Here is a 13,077-nt window from a genome sequence, read left to right as displayed (position 1 = left end):
TTTGCAGACTTCAGGCTAGCCTTTCCCACCCTGCTGAGCCTGGCATTCTGCTTTGTTTGCTGTGATTGATTTGGCCACTTTGTTCAATTTGGTTTGTGAAATGCAGTGGAGGATAATCACCCCAAAAGAGAGCCATCAGCATGAAGCACTTCCTGATACCCCATTGCATGCTGTCTCTCCCCCCCCCCCCACCCGCCAAGCTTTGGGAAAGAGAGAGCGAGAGAGAGCGCTGCAACCCCTAAAGGGATTTATTTATTTATTTATTGCATTTACATCCCACTTATTTTTTATTATTTTTATTTCATTGCATTTATATCCCACCTTTGTCTCCAAGCAGCTCAAGGTGGCATATATGGTTCTACCTGCTCCTGATCTAATCCTCACAACAACCCTGTGAGGTAGGTGAGGCTGAGAGATGCAGTGACTGGCTCAAGGTCACCCTGTGAGCTTCATGGCCAAATGGGGATTTGAATCCCTAGTCTCTCGGTTCATAGTCCAGCACTGTAACCCCTATACCACACTCCCTATCTTTATTGTTTGAGTCATAGTTAAAAACTGGACTGTCACATTCCTTTTATTTATTTTAATTGTTGTTGCCAAAGCTTTACACCACCCCCATTTTGCTGCTGTTTCCCTGTTTTTGAGGGTTTACTGCAGCGCCAAAGCTACAGGGAGGTTAGCCAGGTTTTTTGGCCCAAGTGAAGCTTCCAGAGGAGTGCCGTTGAGGCTCCCAGCCTGTGTTTGTGTGTGCACAAATGTGCGAGGGGGTTCCAAACTGGGTCTTTGACCTGGGTGAAATAAAGCCTAGTTTCGTCCACGGTGTACTGAACCTCGGAGGCTGATTGTGTTGGCTGCTGGGTCACGCCATGTGCAGGGCAGGTGATGCTTGTGCTTCTGGACTTGATGCTATTTTGAAACTCTGACTTTGCTGTCTGTTAGGTTGAATGCAACTCCAAACTGGATCCAACCACCACCACTTTCCTGAAGGTGAGATAGAGGAAGGGCAAGTCTTCAGGACAAGCCCTAATCCCTCGTCCACTCTTCCCCACCCCTAGATCTCATTCTGTGTAAGTGATTTTGATTCCATCAGAATTTGCTCTCCCCTTCTTCCTCCCACTGGACTCTTAAGGTCCAAGGACAAACTGCAATGTCTTATGTATCTATACCCCCAAACCCAATTGAAAATAGGAGCCATTGAGACACCCAGTGGGGATGGTGGTGCTTACCCCCATTTACTTATGAGCCACAGTTCTGGAGATGATAGGAACTACAGGCATTGCATAGAGGTCTTATAGCACAGGGTGGAAGGCCAGCAGCAGGGGTCACTCTAGTTCTGGATATCTTGCATTTAAGGCGAGTGGGGAGGTTGGCCCACAAGACTCCTACTGACTTTGTGATTGGTGCAACTTGGGCTGGGCCCTTCCTGCCCTTTGGGAAGGGCAGCGGGGAGGCTGTTTCAGAAGCCACAGCCCTTCATTAGAAATCATAGCAGCCTAGCCTTTCTAAAAAGGGACAGGACTTGAAGCACAGCGTGTCAGCCCTTAATCTTTGTGATTGCAAAAGCTGCTGCTGCTTCCAGCTCTCTTTCTCCAAGTGGGGTTCTGAGTCTGGAGGAGGCAGCCCTTCTGCTTGCCTCCCCCCCCGCCCAACAGATAGGAATTTGGCACCTGAGCCTCCTAATGTCTAGCTTTCCCTTCACTAGTTGAGGATGTCGGCCATCTTGAAAAGATGGTGGGCATCTCTGGTTGGTTGATTGGTACAGAGTGGCATTGACTGAAGCCAATGGAAGCTGGGATTTGCAGGCGCCAGCCCAGCAGTGACTCAGGGGCCCCTTAAGACTGTACAGTGATACCTCGGGTTACATAAGCTTCAGGTTACATACGCTTCAGATTACAGAATCCGCTAACCCAGAAATAGTACCTCGGGTTAAGAACTTTGCTTCAGGATGACAACAGAAATCGGGCGGCGGTGGTGCAGCAGCGGCAGCGGGAGGCCCCATTAGCTAAAGTGGTGCTTCAGGTTAAGAACAGTTTTAGGTTAAGAACGAACCTCTGGAACAAATTAAGTACTTAACCCGAGGTTCCACTGTACTCAAAGCCTAACCCAACCTGCTGCCTTGCTGATGTTTTGGACTGCAACTCCCATCAGCCCCAGCTAATGACTGGGCGATGGATGCAATTGAGGGGAGGGGGGGCTGGTCACCTGGAAAGGAAGGTGAAGCTTTTCTGACTCAAAACTCTGTTTTCCACCCAGATGGCTGATTCTGGTGGGCTCCCTCAAGTCACACAGGTGAGTTCTTCCTCTTCCTCCCTGTTCTTGGTTATCAGAAGACCTTCTGTGGAGCTCAGAAACCTCCTTCTGGGTGTGCCTGGGCACTTAGGCTGGGTGGGATTCTCCCACCTCTCTTCATTTCACCCAAAACTCTCTGAGTTGCGTCCTGCTCTAGGATTAGTTGTTGCAGGGATGTTGTTTTGAAGAAAATCCACATTTTGGTTCCAAGCAGTTTAAAGCAAAGCAAAACCCAAATATCTCCCCCCCCCCTTTGCTTGGTGATGGGGAGTTTGTGCAACTGGGCAGGGCAGGGGGAGGAGGAGGAGAAATAAAAATAAGATCAGAATTTAGATTCACAAACTGGATTTAAAATACAGAATCTGAATTTTAAAAGCTCAGACTCAGAAGATACTGGGCTCATCCACATGTGTCTAATATCCATGTCCTGAGCTTGATGCACACACCCACACCCACTATTTTTGCAATGTCTGGTTGTAAGTGCTTTTCTTTCTGTTTTTCATCCGCATCCCTCTGATTTCTTGAACAGCCTGGAAAACTGACGGAAGCATTCAAGTACTTCCTTCAAGGGATGGGCTACAGTAAGTATTTGTCTAGTTTGAGGGATCAGTGTGCTCAATAACTGTGTTTGTGTAACTGAGGGATTGTAAGAGATGCTCATGTGTTTGTAATTTGAGAGTGTAGAAGCAGGTGACTCAGCAGAGGATAATTTCCTTTGGTCTACATTTGTAATGAACTGGCCTAATTTGTACCTCCCAGAATAATATTTGGATGAGAGTATAATTATTCTTTGGATTTCACACTTGGTCAGTATCTGAATTTTATGATGCAGTTGTCAGCTCAAAGAGTGTACCAAAACATGTATTTTAGGATAAACCATTTTTTAAAGTGCATACATAAGACTCATATGGGTTTAAATTTTTATTTTGTGATAAATTCAGAGTCAAATATGTATTTAAATATGGGTTTTTGTATGGACAGAATGGACGTATGAGCAAACACTGGCAAAACTGGTACATACTAGATATAGGTTGATCCACCCGGCCCTTCTCAGCTCAGAATGTGACCACATTTAAAGCTGTATTATTCCATTATAAAAAGTCATAGGTTCTTAAGAGTGATGAGAGCTATTAGAAGACTCCTATCCCCCCACCCCTCTCCAAGCTACAATTTCCAGAGTAGTTTAACAATCATTCTTTCTTCCTTTGGAACTCCGGGAATTGCAGCTCTATGAGGGGAATAAGGTAAAGGTAAAGGTACCCCTGCCCGTACGGGCCAGTCTTGACAGACTCTAGGGTTGTGCGCCCATCTCACTCAAAGAGGCCGGGGGCCAGCGCTGTCCGAAGACACTTCCTTAACAAAATACAGCTCCCAGAATTCTTTGGGGGAAGCCATGACTGTTCAATTGGAATGCTGCTGCTTTAAATATATAGTGTAGGTGTGGTCTCTATGCATTTAATGTGGTCCCATGTGTCCCCACTTCAGCTCCAAACAGATTACTAGCCCTGTTGTTGAGAGCCTGCTCCTGGACAAGGTTCCTCCATCAAGGGCCCTGGCCTGCTGGATGTGCCATACAGAGGCAATGAGCCGTTAGTGTGTTTATGATCAAGGAAATGGGTGTGTTTGGGTGTTCTTTGCCTGATATTTCCCAGTTCTGTGCATATCTGTGACACCATGAGAACAACTCACAGTCAACTCCAGGATAAATGGTTTTGGGAATTAGCACATGGAGCGTGGCCAGGGCTTTGCATCAGAGAGATGTCAGAACCCAAAGGGCATTTTGCACTTCTTTCAGTGTGGATTTAAAGACCCGTTATCTGCCAAACATTTCAGATCTGTTCTTCTCTTCTCCCAATCCTGATCACCCTGGTCAGAGAGAGCTTGGCCTGAGCGACATTAGGTATCTCAGAAATGACTGATAAACAAAAATCATAGAAGCATAGAGTTGGAAGGGTCCCAAAGGGTCATCTAGTTCAATCTCTCCAATGCAGGAATAATTTGTGTGTGTGAAATTCTTCTTGCCTTCTCTGTCTCTTTCTCTTTTTCTCTTTCCCTCTCTGGTTATTGGTTGTGATGTTCTTGTCTTGTTTTTCTGCTGTTGCTCAGACAAGCCTTGAATGTGTGATGTTCCAAAATAAAAGCCTCTCTTGCCCTCCCAACCCTCAACCAGACTCTCTTTGCTTCCACCTCCTACTCAACCTCCCCTCCATATCTCTCTTAGTTGCGTACCTGAAGGACCGAAGGCTGAGTGGAGGATCAGGTATCCCCTCCCCCAATGTCTGCTCACTGTCACATCCACATGCTGCATGTACCCCTCGCCCCCGTCCTCTCCTTATTGTGCATTGCTGCTGTACAGAGTGTGCTTTTCTGCTGCAGCTTCCATAGTTGGTCCTGCCGTAAAGAGACAGGCAGGTAAACAGGCGACTGAGGCTGACAGAAAAAAAAGCATCTGCCCTTCCCCCTGCTGCATCTGTAGCATGACTCACACACTATGGGAAGCGCACAGCTATGCCATTCCAATGGTGTTTGTTGAAACAGATGAGTTTCCCCCAAAAAAGATTTGCCGCTGTGCTTTCCAAGGCAGCCTTCCTCATTCTGGTGCTCTGCAGGTGTTTCAGACTGCAACTTCCATCAGTCCCAGCTTCCTATGGCCACACTGACTGGGACTAATGGGAGCTGTGGTCTGAAACACCTGGGAGGTACCAGCTTGCAGGAGGCTGGCCAAAAGCATCCTGAGTGTGTTGTTGGTGTGATACCTTCCTGCTGATAGTCACATCTTCCCACAGAGAGATGCAACAGCCAGGTTGTTTGGCAGCAGCGTCACACCTGACTGAATCCCAAAACACGCTGTTCCTGGGGGTTTGCAATTTCTCCTCAACAGCCACGCATGTGCACTTACAAATCCAAGGGTGTCCCTCTTGGAAGAATTTTTTTATAAAAAGGTTAATGACCAGGCATGGCATTTTCACATGTCTTGCAATTACGAGTGCACCCATGACTTCTTGGATTTTGTGCATCTTGGCACAGAAGGGGAATTGTGCTCAGCTGAACTTTAGAGTTGGGGGCCCTGTTCATGGGAAGATGCACAAGAGCAGAGGCAGCATGGCCCTTGACCAGCATGGGATATAAGACCCTGCAAAAAGGCTCTCAATAAGAGGAGAGAGGGCTATCAATAACTGCTAGCCATGATGGACTGTTCTGCCTCCACAACCACAGGTAGCAATACTTCTGAACACCTGTTAGTGAAAACCAGAGGAGGAGAGAGTGCTGTTGTGCTTGGGTCCCACTTGCTGGTTTCCTGCAAGCATCTGCTTGGCTGCTGAGATTGTGTGTTGGGGATTGTGTGTCAGTGGCAGAGCAGGGCACACAGGAGCTGCATCCAGGCACAGAGAGTCACTTTGCTTCCCACCCTGTCCCACCACAGCCCTACCTGCTACCTAGTTTTGCTGGTCACCTCTCCCTCTTGCAGCGGTGAGGGGAGCAAAAAAAAAAAGGGGGGGGGATGATGGAGCCTCAGAACAGTGGTAGAAGAATTTATTTTGCAGCTTGACATGCCCCGTGTGTGTTTTGGCACTCTGCGGTCTTCGGGAGCAACTGGGTCACATTCTGCTTGTTGCGGCTGTTTGCTTAGGCCAGGGTTGGCTTCCCCTGCAGCCCTCCAGATGTTGCTGGACCCTGACCTCCATCATCCCTAGCCTTTGGCCAGGTTGGCTGAGAGGGCAGATGGCGGGCTCCTGTACTTAGAGCACATCATTCTGAAATTCTTCACACAAGCCATTGTCTGGCAAGCCACCCACTGTCCCCCACACAGTCAGCTTAGTCATGTCTTTGGGGTGTGATTGCTGGGCTGGTTTGTCTGCCTTCCACAACCTGATGCCTTCCAGATGTTTTGGACTATGAATTCATGGAGGAGAGGGTGATCAATGGCTACTAGCCATGGTGGCTATGCTTTGCTTCCACAGTCGGAAGCAGAAATGCTGGAATACCAGTGCTGGAAATCACAAGAGGGGAGAGTGTTCTGGTATTCAGCTTCCAGTTTCCCACAGGCATCTATGAGAACAGAATGCTGGACTAGATGGGCCATTGACGTGATCCAGCAAGCTCTTTTTGTGCCCTTGTGTTCTTACGCCTCAAGAATTGGTGCATGGCTAGGGCTTGAGTGGCTGAAGGCTGCCGGGCTTTAGGCGCCCTCTGAGGCCAGGGGCTTGATGTTGCTTCTTCCCTCTCCTGTGGCAGCTTTGCTCGTCTTTGTGGTGCTCGCTCCGCCTGGACCCTCCCTGGTCCGCTTTTTGTCCCTGGCAGAAGCATTGATGCTCTCTCTCTCTTTTTCTCCCTGTAGTGCCCTCTGCCAGTATGACGCGCCTGGCCCGCTCCCGCACGGCTTCCCTCACCAGCGCCAGCTCTGTGGAGGGCGGGGGCAACCGCCCAAGAGCCTGCACCCACTCGGAGAGCAGCGAGGCCATGGGGCAGATCAACCACACCATGGAGGTGTCCTGCTGAGGGCCTCCACCTTACTCCTCCTCGCCGTCTTCTTCACGGGTGACCTGGAGGGCCCACTCATCCAGTCACTCTCCAGCTGGCTCCATCCCCTGCGGCTTCCTGTGGCTTCAATTTCTTTTGCCGTCTTTCTTTTCCTTTCACATTATGGAATACAAAGTTGGGAGGGGGGCATAGGGAGAGTGGGAAGCAGCGGCAGCAGCAGCTTGATGTCAACGGCCACCTCCACCCATAGGCCCAGGTGCCATTTTGAACCAGGGATTGGGTTGGTTTCTAGCTGGCTTGGAAGTGGCAGGCATGTCCCTCTGCACAGCTTGAGGCAAGGCGAGCAGGAGGGATGTTTTACACCTGCCTAGCCAGGGTGCCTCTCCTTCAGAAAAGCCACTCACCCAGTGAGTCAGAAGGGGGAGAATGTTCCCGTGGGCCCTTCAGCTTAGATGCCTAACAATTAATCCACAGTGTACCCGTGCAGTGGTTTACTTACTTTATTTATTTTCAGACACTTATATCCCTCCTTTTCCAAGGAGCTCAAGGTGGCATACACAGTTCACCCCTCCTCATTTAATCCCCACAACAACCCTGTGAAGTAGGCTAGTTGAAAGAGGCAGTGACTGGCCCAAGTCCTCGTCTGACACTCCAACCACTTTACAGCACTGGTTCAGGAAGGAGGGAAATTGCAACCTTGAAAGCAAATGCCTCTTAGTTTCTACCCTTCTCTTTGGCTTTGGAGCACAAGCTTTTTAGTTCCACAGCTTTGGAAAGGCTTTTTGGTGATTGACTTTGTGCTGGCAGGTTTTGTTGGAAAGACAACAGAAATTGGGGCTTAACTGGGTAGGAACATGCTCATAGAGCCGTTTCTCCAGCTGCTGTAGAAAACCATCCAGGGGGTCCTATTGCATCATTTCCTTCCCCTGCATGTAAATTCAGTCAAAAGCAGAAAGTGGGAAGTTCTGCGCCCCCCCCCCCCCCGGCAATACTAGGAATGAGCAGCAAGACTTTCCAAGCATAAGGGGTAGGGAAAGGTCATAGTTGGTTTTAGGATTTGTTTGGGGTTTCCTCAAGCCTTTAAACCAGTGCTATAAATGACCATTGGGTAAAACTTGTTGCAATATAAGCTGCCCCTACTATCATAGCTTATTAATCTTTTTTAAAAGGACAATCAGTGGCAGGAATCAAAAACACAAGGACACATTGACGCATGTTTAGAGCATGCTAACCCTTGTGGCTTTCCCCTCAGGAATAGTAGATTCTTGATACTCTTGCACAATAACTGTTCCCAGGATCCTTCCCTCGAAGGAAACCCCCCTAGAAAGCAGTGCTGGGTTGTGCATATGCTTTTAGGCTCAGCAGGAATAAAATAGCAGAAGCTTATCCAGCCTCAAGGAGGGAAAATGGGGCCCAGGAACATGAGGGCATTTATTTAGTTATTTAAAATATTTGTTTCCTGTTCTTGATCAACAGTCCCAGAGCAGGGTACATGAACTATTTTAAAACACAACACAGAAAATAAAAACATAAAAATATTCCCAACTAGGCATATTCCCAACTTGGGGTGTCATACTCCAGCCTCTACTGTGTAAGGCTTGTGTTGATGGGGATAAAGAGCTTCCTCCTCCCAAACAGCCCCATAGGGGACTGGTCACATCTCCTCCATGCTCCCGCCTGTATGAAAAAACAGGTAGCCTCATGGAAGGCCCTGATCCCGAAGTTTTGTCTGTGGCCCCCTCTGCACCTCAGGGATGTGATGGATCATGTGAAGGTGCTGGGATATCTGCCCCCAGACTGTGCCTGTCCACATTAGATGCTGTATCCACTTAAGTTCTACTCTGAGTAGAACTAGCACTGGAAAGAGGCCATTGTTCCAATTGACCCACAGGAGTCGCCCTCACGACAGCAGCCTCTGTGGTTTCCCTTGTGAAATATTTCATCTAGTATTAATTTACTCACTGTAATGTCATCACAGTTGGGGGGGGGGAGAGAAAAAGCCAATGTTCATTTGAATTTCCTCCCCACTCTTTTCCTGTTGAGTAGACTGTGAGCCTGTGCGCAGGGGTCTTCTTGTGTTTTAATATCCATATGGCTGTATGGCACTTAGAAAAAAATAGACTCTTTAATAAGCATTAAATGATAATTACTCATATTCAAGAAGCCACCCATAAGTTCCGTTGGCCCTTTCATTAGATGGAGGTTCTCAGGGGGGCAATTCTATATGCATTAATTAACGTTACAGGATACGTTCCCCGAGTTCCAGTAAAGAGGCTTGCGGGATCCTCACTTCTAAAGATGCCCTGTTTGCCTAGCATTCAGCCCCTTCACTCTGTCCCCTCGCAATGTGGTTACTAGCATGCCACCCTGTCATCTTGTGCTTCGTCCTGCCTGACTTTCTGAAGGATCCCCCCACAACCACCTGAGTGCTCTCTGGGACAGTGCCTCATTTCCGTTCTGGCTAACTGGCAGCACCACAAAACCAGAGGGAAGAAAACGTGTGTGTCCTCTAGGATAGGTCTCAGGCAGCCCCCACCCCCCGTGGCTCTGGGGCTGTTAATTTATTGAGGTCTTTCCATTTCAATTCATCTCAGAACTCCTTTCAGAGTTTTGAGGAGGAACAGTTAGCAAGAATTTGCCTTCACGTTTCTTCTCAAGTTCCGCACATCCATGCCTTTGAAGAGACGATTCTCCCTACTCACTCTGCATTACTGTAAGCCTGCTATTGACGTGGAACCAGAAGGGCTCTTGTCCATGCCACTCTGGGCTCCAAATGAGCCAATATACCCTTCTCCTTCCTTTCCCCAAACTGCTGCTGGACCACCCAGCCCATCGTTCTTGCTGAATCCCAAATGCATCCTTACCCCATCCTGATCTCATGTCAGACACTCAGTTCTTTTTACTGATGAAGCACCCCACCCACATCACCAATCTTGCACATCGCTGCGTTTCCACGCAAGCAAAGAGCTTGAAGTGGGGTTTGGCCCAAAGAGCAACAAGCAGCTTGCGAGGAGTTCTGTCTCGCCTCTCTGCTACTCTGCAGGCTTTGCACCTGACTTTCTCTCTCCTGACAGTGCGCACGTCAAGGGGTATATATGTGTGCGTAGCCCAGGCATCTTTGCATTTAAATGGTTTGATGTTGCCACAACCAGTCCAGACACACTCTCTGTTTGATGTAATCCTCTAATCTCAGACTCTTTTATTTTGTGTGCTTCCTTCTAAACTTTACATATGAATGACTGAAGGCTACTAGGACCCTCTTTTACTGTAGATCAGCTTTTGCCAACCTGGGACCCTCCAGAGGTTGTTGGATTACAGCTCCCATCAGCTCCTCAGCATCACACAGCCAAGTTGGCTGGAGCTGAAGGAAGTTGCAGGAGAGAACACCTGCTGGAGGGCACCTGGTTGGAGGAGGCTGCTGTAGATATTGTTGCCTTTTTTCTTGATGTGTTCTTTCAGATGAGATAGATCTATAAATTCCTATATATAATATTTATCTTGGATTCCACCCCTGCCATTTACTTGTAGCAATTGGCAACCAATGTGCAGCTTTTCATTTGAAGGTGATCTAGCTATTACTGTGGGGTGGGGGTGGGGGGAATTGGATTTTTTTAAAGAAACATTTTCCTGATTAAGGTGGAATTTAATGGATTTCTTTTTTCTGTATGAGGTGAAATGTAATATTTTTGTGCATGATGGTTGTTGATGCTCTCTGGTTGCATTGATGCCACAATATCTACAAAATGTAAAACAAGGCAAACAAACAAACCCATTGATGTAGAGAGGATTATTGTGTTGAAAACTAATAAAGATATTAAGATCAAGCAGACTCACTTTGCAGTCGAAGCGGCAGCTTATTCATGAGTGCCACATTTATTTATTTACTGTTAGCAGAATCCAATATATCAGGGCTGGGGAACCTTCCAAGCCCAAGGGCCAGATTGTGACCTCCCTTGAGGCAACTTGTAGGTGGGGGGAGCTGCCTACCTGTCAATCACCTGATGTCATAATGAGATCAGGTGAGCTTTTTTTGACTATTTTCCACAGCACTTTGAATGGGGGTTCTGAAGAAAACCCATTCAGAGCACTCTGAATATTTTTTACATGCACCACCCCTCCAAAAAAGGTGTGTTGACACATGCCATGTGATAAAACTCCTTTGCGTTGATTCAATCCATAAGCCAGTAGTTTTCAACCAGTGTGCCGTGGCACCCTGGAGTGCCTTGAATGATGGTCAGGGGTGCCACGGGCAACACCCGTCTCTGTCCCTCTTTCCTTCCCTCCCGCCTCTGATGCTCTCGTGTCTTTGCCTCCCAAAGGCTTGCACAGCTGTCTGTTGCAGCAGTCCTGGCTACATGCTCCCTAGGTGAATGAATGGTGCCTCTGGGACTGGTCAGGGGGTGCTCCCCAGTCCCCTGTGGGGCAGTGTGAGGAGGCACCTCTTTTTGAGGTGGGATGAGGGGCAGCTCAGACCAGGAGCAGCAGCTGCGGTTGCCCAGAGGACTCCCATGGAGAAGGGAGAAGAGAGGAGGCTGAGGGAACACTCCACAAGGGAGGGTGTTCGAAAAAGGGGTGAGGGACTGCCAGCTCTGCAGGCAAGGGGTGACATAGTTGGGCTCCTGAGCCCCATAGGGGTGCCGCAGAAAGAATGTAGTTGGTCAAGGGAGCAGTGGACCCATAAAGCTTGAAAACATTTGCCATAAGCGATTATATTTTCCAGTGTGATTTATGCCATCATCTGCCAATAATGTCCTCATGCATTCTACTTAAGACAACAGGGCAGCCTCTATACAAAAGAATAAATGGACATCAGAAATGACAATATCAAGAAACACGTGGGAAAACATTTCCACTTCCCAGAACCCGCTATAATTGACATTAAGATGGACATACTGGAACAAATGAATTTCAAAGGGAGACTGCAACCTGTAGATAATGTAATTACCGGTATTAAAACTGTTAATAGCAGAATACCCTCAGTGCTCTTCTGCATTTCCTCTCAGTGTTTACAATTCTCTTCCTCAACCATGTAGACCTACAACTCAGGATGTAATGAGCTCATGCATCTGTTGAACTGGACGAAAGCGTAAGCCATTATAATAAACGTGTGGGTCTCTGAAGTGCCACAAGGCTCTGACTTGCTGCTTCTTGCCTTGACGCTCCAGGTGAACACATCCAACAGCAACTCCTGCTCTCCTCTAACAAATGGGTGAGAGGAGGAGAATAGCCCACAAAGAAAGGTGAGGGTAGAATGGACAGCCCCCTGGCAAAGCACAATTGCTTCCTCTGTCCCCTTTGCCATATCTCAGGGGTGGGAAACACTTTTCATCCCAAGGGCCAGATCCCCTTCTGGGGAACCGTTCAGGGGCCAGATGTGAATGATGGGCAAGGCCAAAGGCAAAAGTGGGAGGAGCAAGACATTTGACTCTTAACCTTTGTGCAGTAGGCTCCCTTGCAGTCCTGCAAAACCCAGATTGCTACACATCCAGGCAAGTGAGAGGCCTTCTCACCATTCAAGAATATATTCTAGCCAAGGAGAAACAGTTGCTGCGGAGCAGGACCAGTGAGCAAAACGGGAATGGTTTAAGGGAGACCTACGGTAAGTATATGGGACGCAAGTGGCACTGTGGGTTGAACCACAGAGCCTAGGATTTGCCGATCAGAAGGTCGGCAGTTCGAATCCCTGCAATGGGATGAGCTCCTGTTATTCAGTCCCAGCTCCTGCCAACCCTAGCAGTTCGAAAGCACGCCAAAGTGCAAGTAGATAAATAGATACTGCTCCGGCGGAAAGGTAAACAGCGTTTCCGTGCGCTGCTCTGGTTTCACCAGAAGCAGCTTAGTTGTGCTGGCCACATGACCCAGAAGCTGTACACCGGCTCCCTCACCCAATAAAGTGAGATGAGTGCCGCAACCCCAGAGTTGGTCACGACTGGACCTAATGGTCAGGGGTCCCTTTACCTTTACCTTTTACGGGAAGTGTGTCAACTCTGTGTGCGGGAACTTTGAAAAAAGCATATTTGACTCCAGTCCGCCTTGCACATATTACTAGAGTTGGTTCCCGCATGTATCGAAAGAACTTACTGGCACTTGAAGTATTGCACAAGTGCTTAACTTTTGGAAAGAACCGAGAGCACCGTCGGAGCCCCTGAGGAAGAGTAGCAGCAGCAGCCCGGCTGGGGCAGAAGACGGAGCGAAGCGCCCCAGGGCTCTTTGGCGCACTGCCCGTGGTTGCTAAAAGCGGCTTTGTAACGATATCTTAAAAACTAACGGAGCGGCCAGCGGAACTCCCTGCTACGAGGACACGGA

The 13,077-nt window shown here is 48.3% G+C and overlaps 1 protein-coding gene across 7 annotated transcripts in view; it reads left to right on the top strand.

The window, feature by feature from the left end:
• NDRG4 (NDRG family member 4) overlaps positions 1 to 10,600 on the top strand; it is a 50,009-nt gene extending 39,409 nt beyond the window's left edge. For 3 of the 7 annotated variants that reach the window (XM_083452781.1, XM_083452779.1, XM_083452783.1), the window contains 5 exons: positions 940 to 987; positions 2,254 to 2,289; positions 2,819 to 2,870; positions 4,511 to 4,549; positions 6,629 to 10,600. In XM_083452781.1, coding sequence (XP_083308907.1) covers positions 940 to 987; positions 2,254 to 2,289; positions 2,819 to 2,870; positions 4,511 to 4,549; positions 6,629 to 6,789 — 336 coding nt within the window. In that variant the 3' untranslated portion in view covers positions 6,790 to 10,600. Of the gene's footprint in view, positions 1 to 939; positions 988 to 2,253; positions 2,290 to 2,818; positions 3,540 to 3,623; positions 4,456 to 4,510; positions 4,550 to 6,628 lie in introns of those variants that run through there. The other 4 variants (XM_083452780.1, XM_083452784.1, XR_014514310.1 and 1 more) reach the window with 3 other exon arrangements.
• The last annotated feature ends 2,477 nt before the right edge of the window (positions 10,601 to 13,077 follow it).

Source organism: Podarcis tiliguerta (assembly GCF_965153285.1).
Source record: "Podarcis tiliguerta genome assembly, chromosome: 8".
Lineage (NCBI taxonomy): Eukaryota > Metazoa > Chordata > Lepidosauria > Squamata > Lacertidae > Podarcis > Podarcis tiliguerta.
This window is presented reverse-complemented; position numbering and strand designations above follow the sequence as displayed.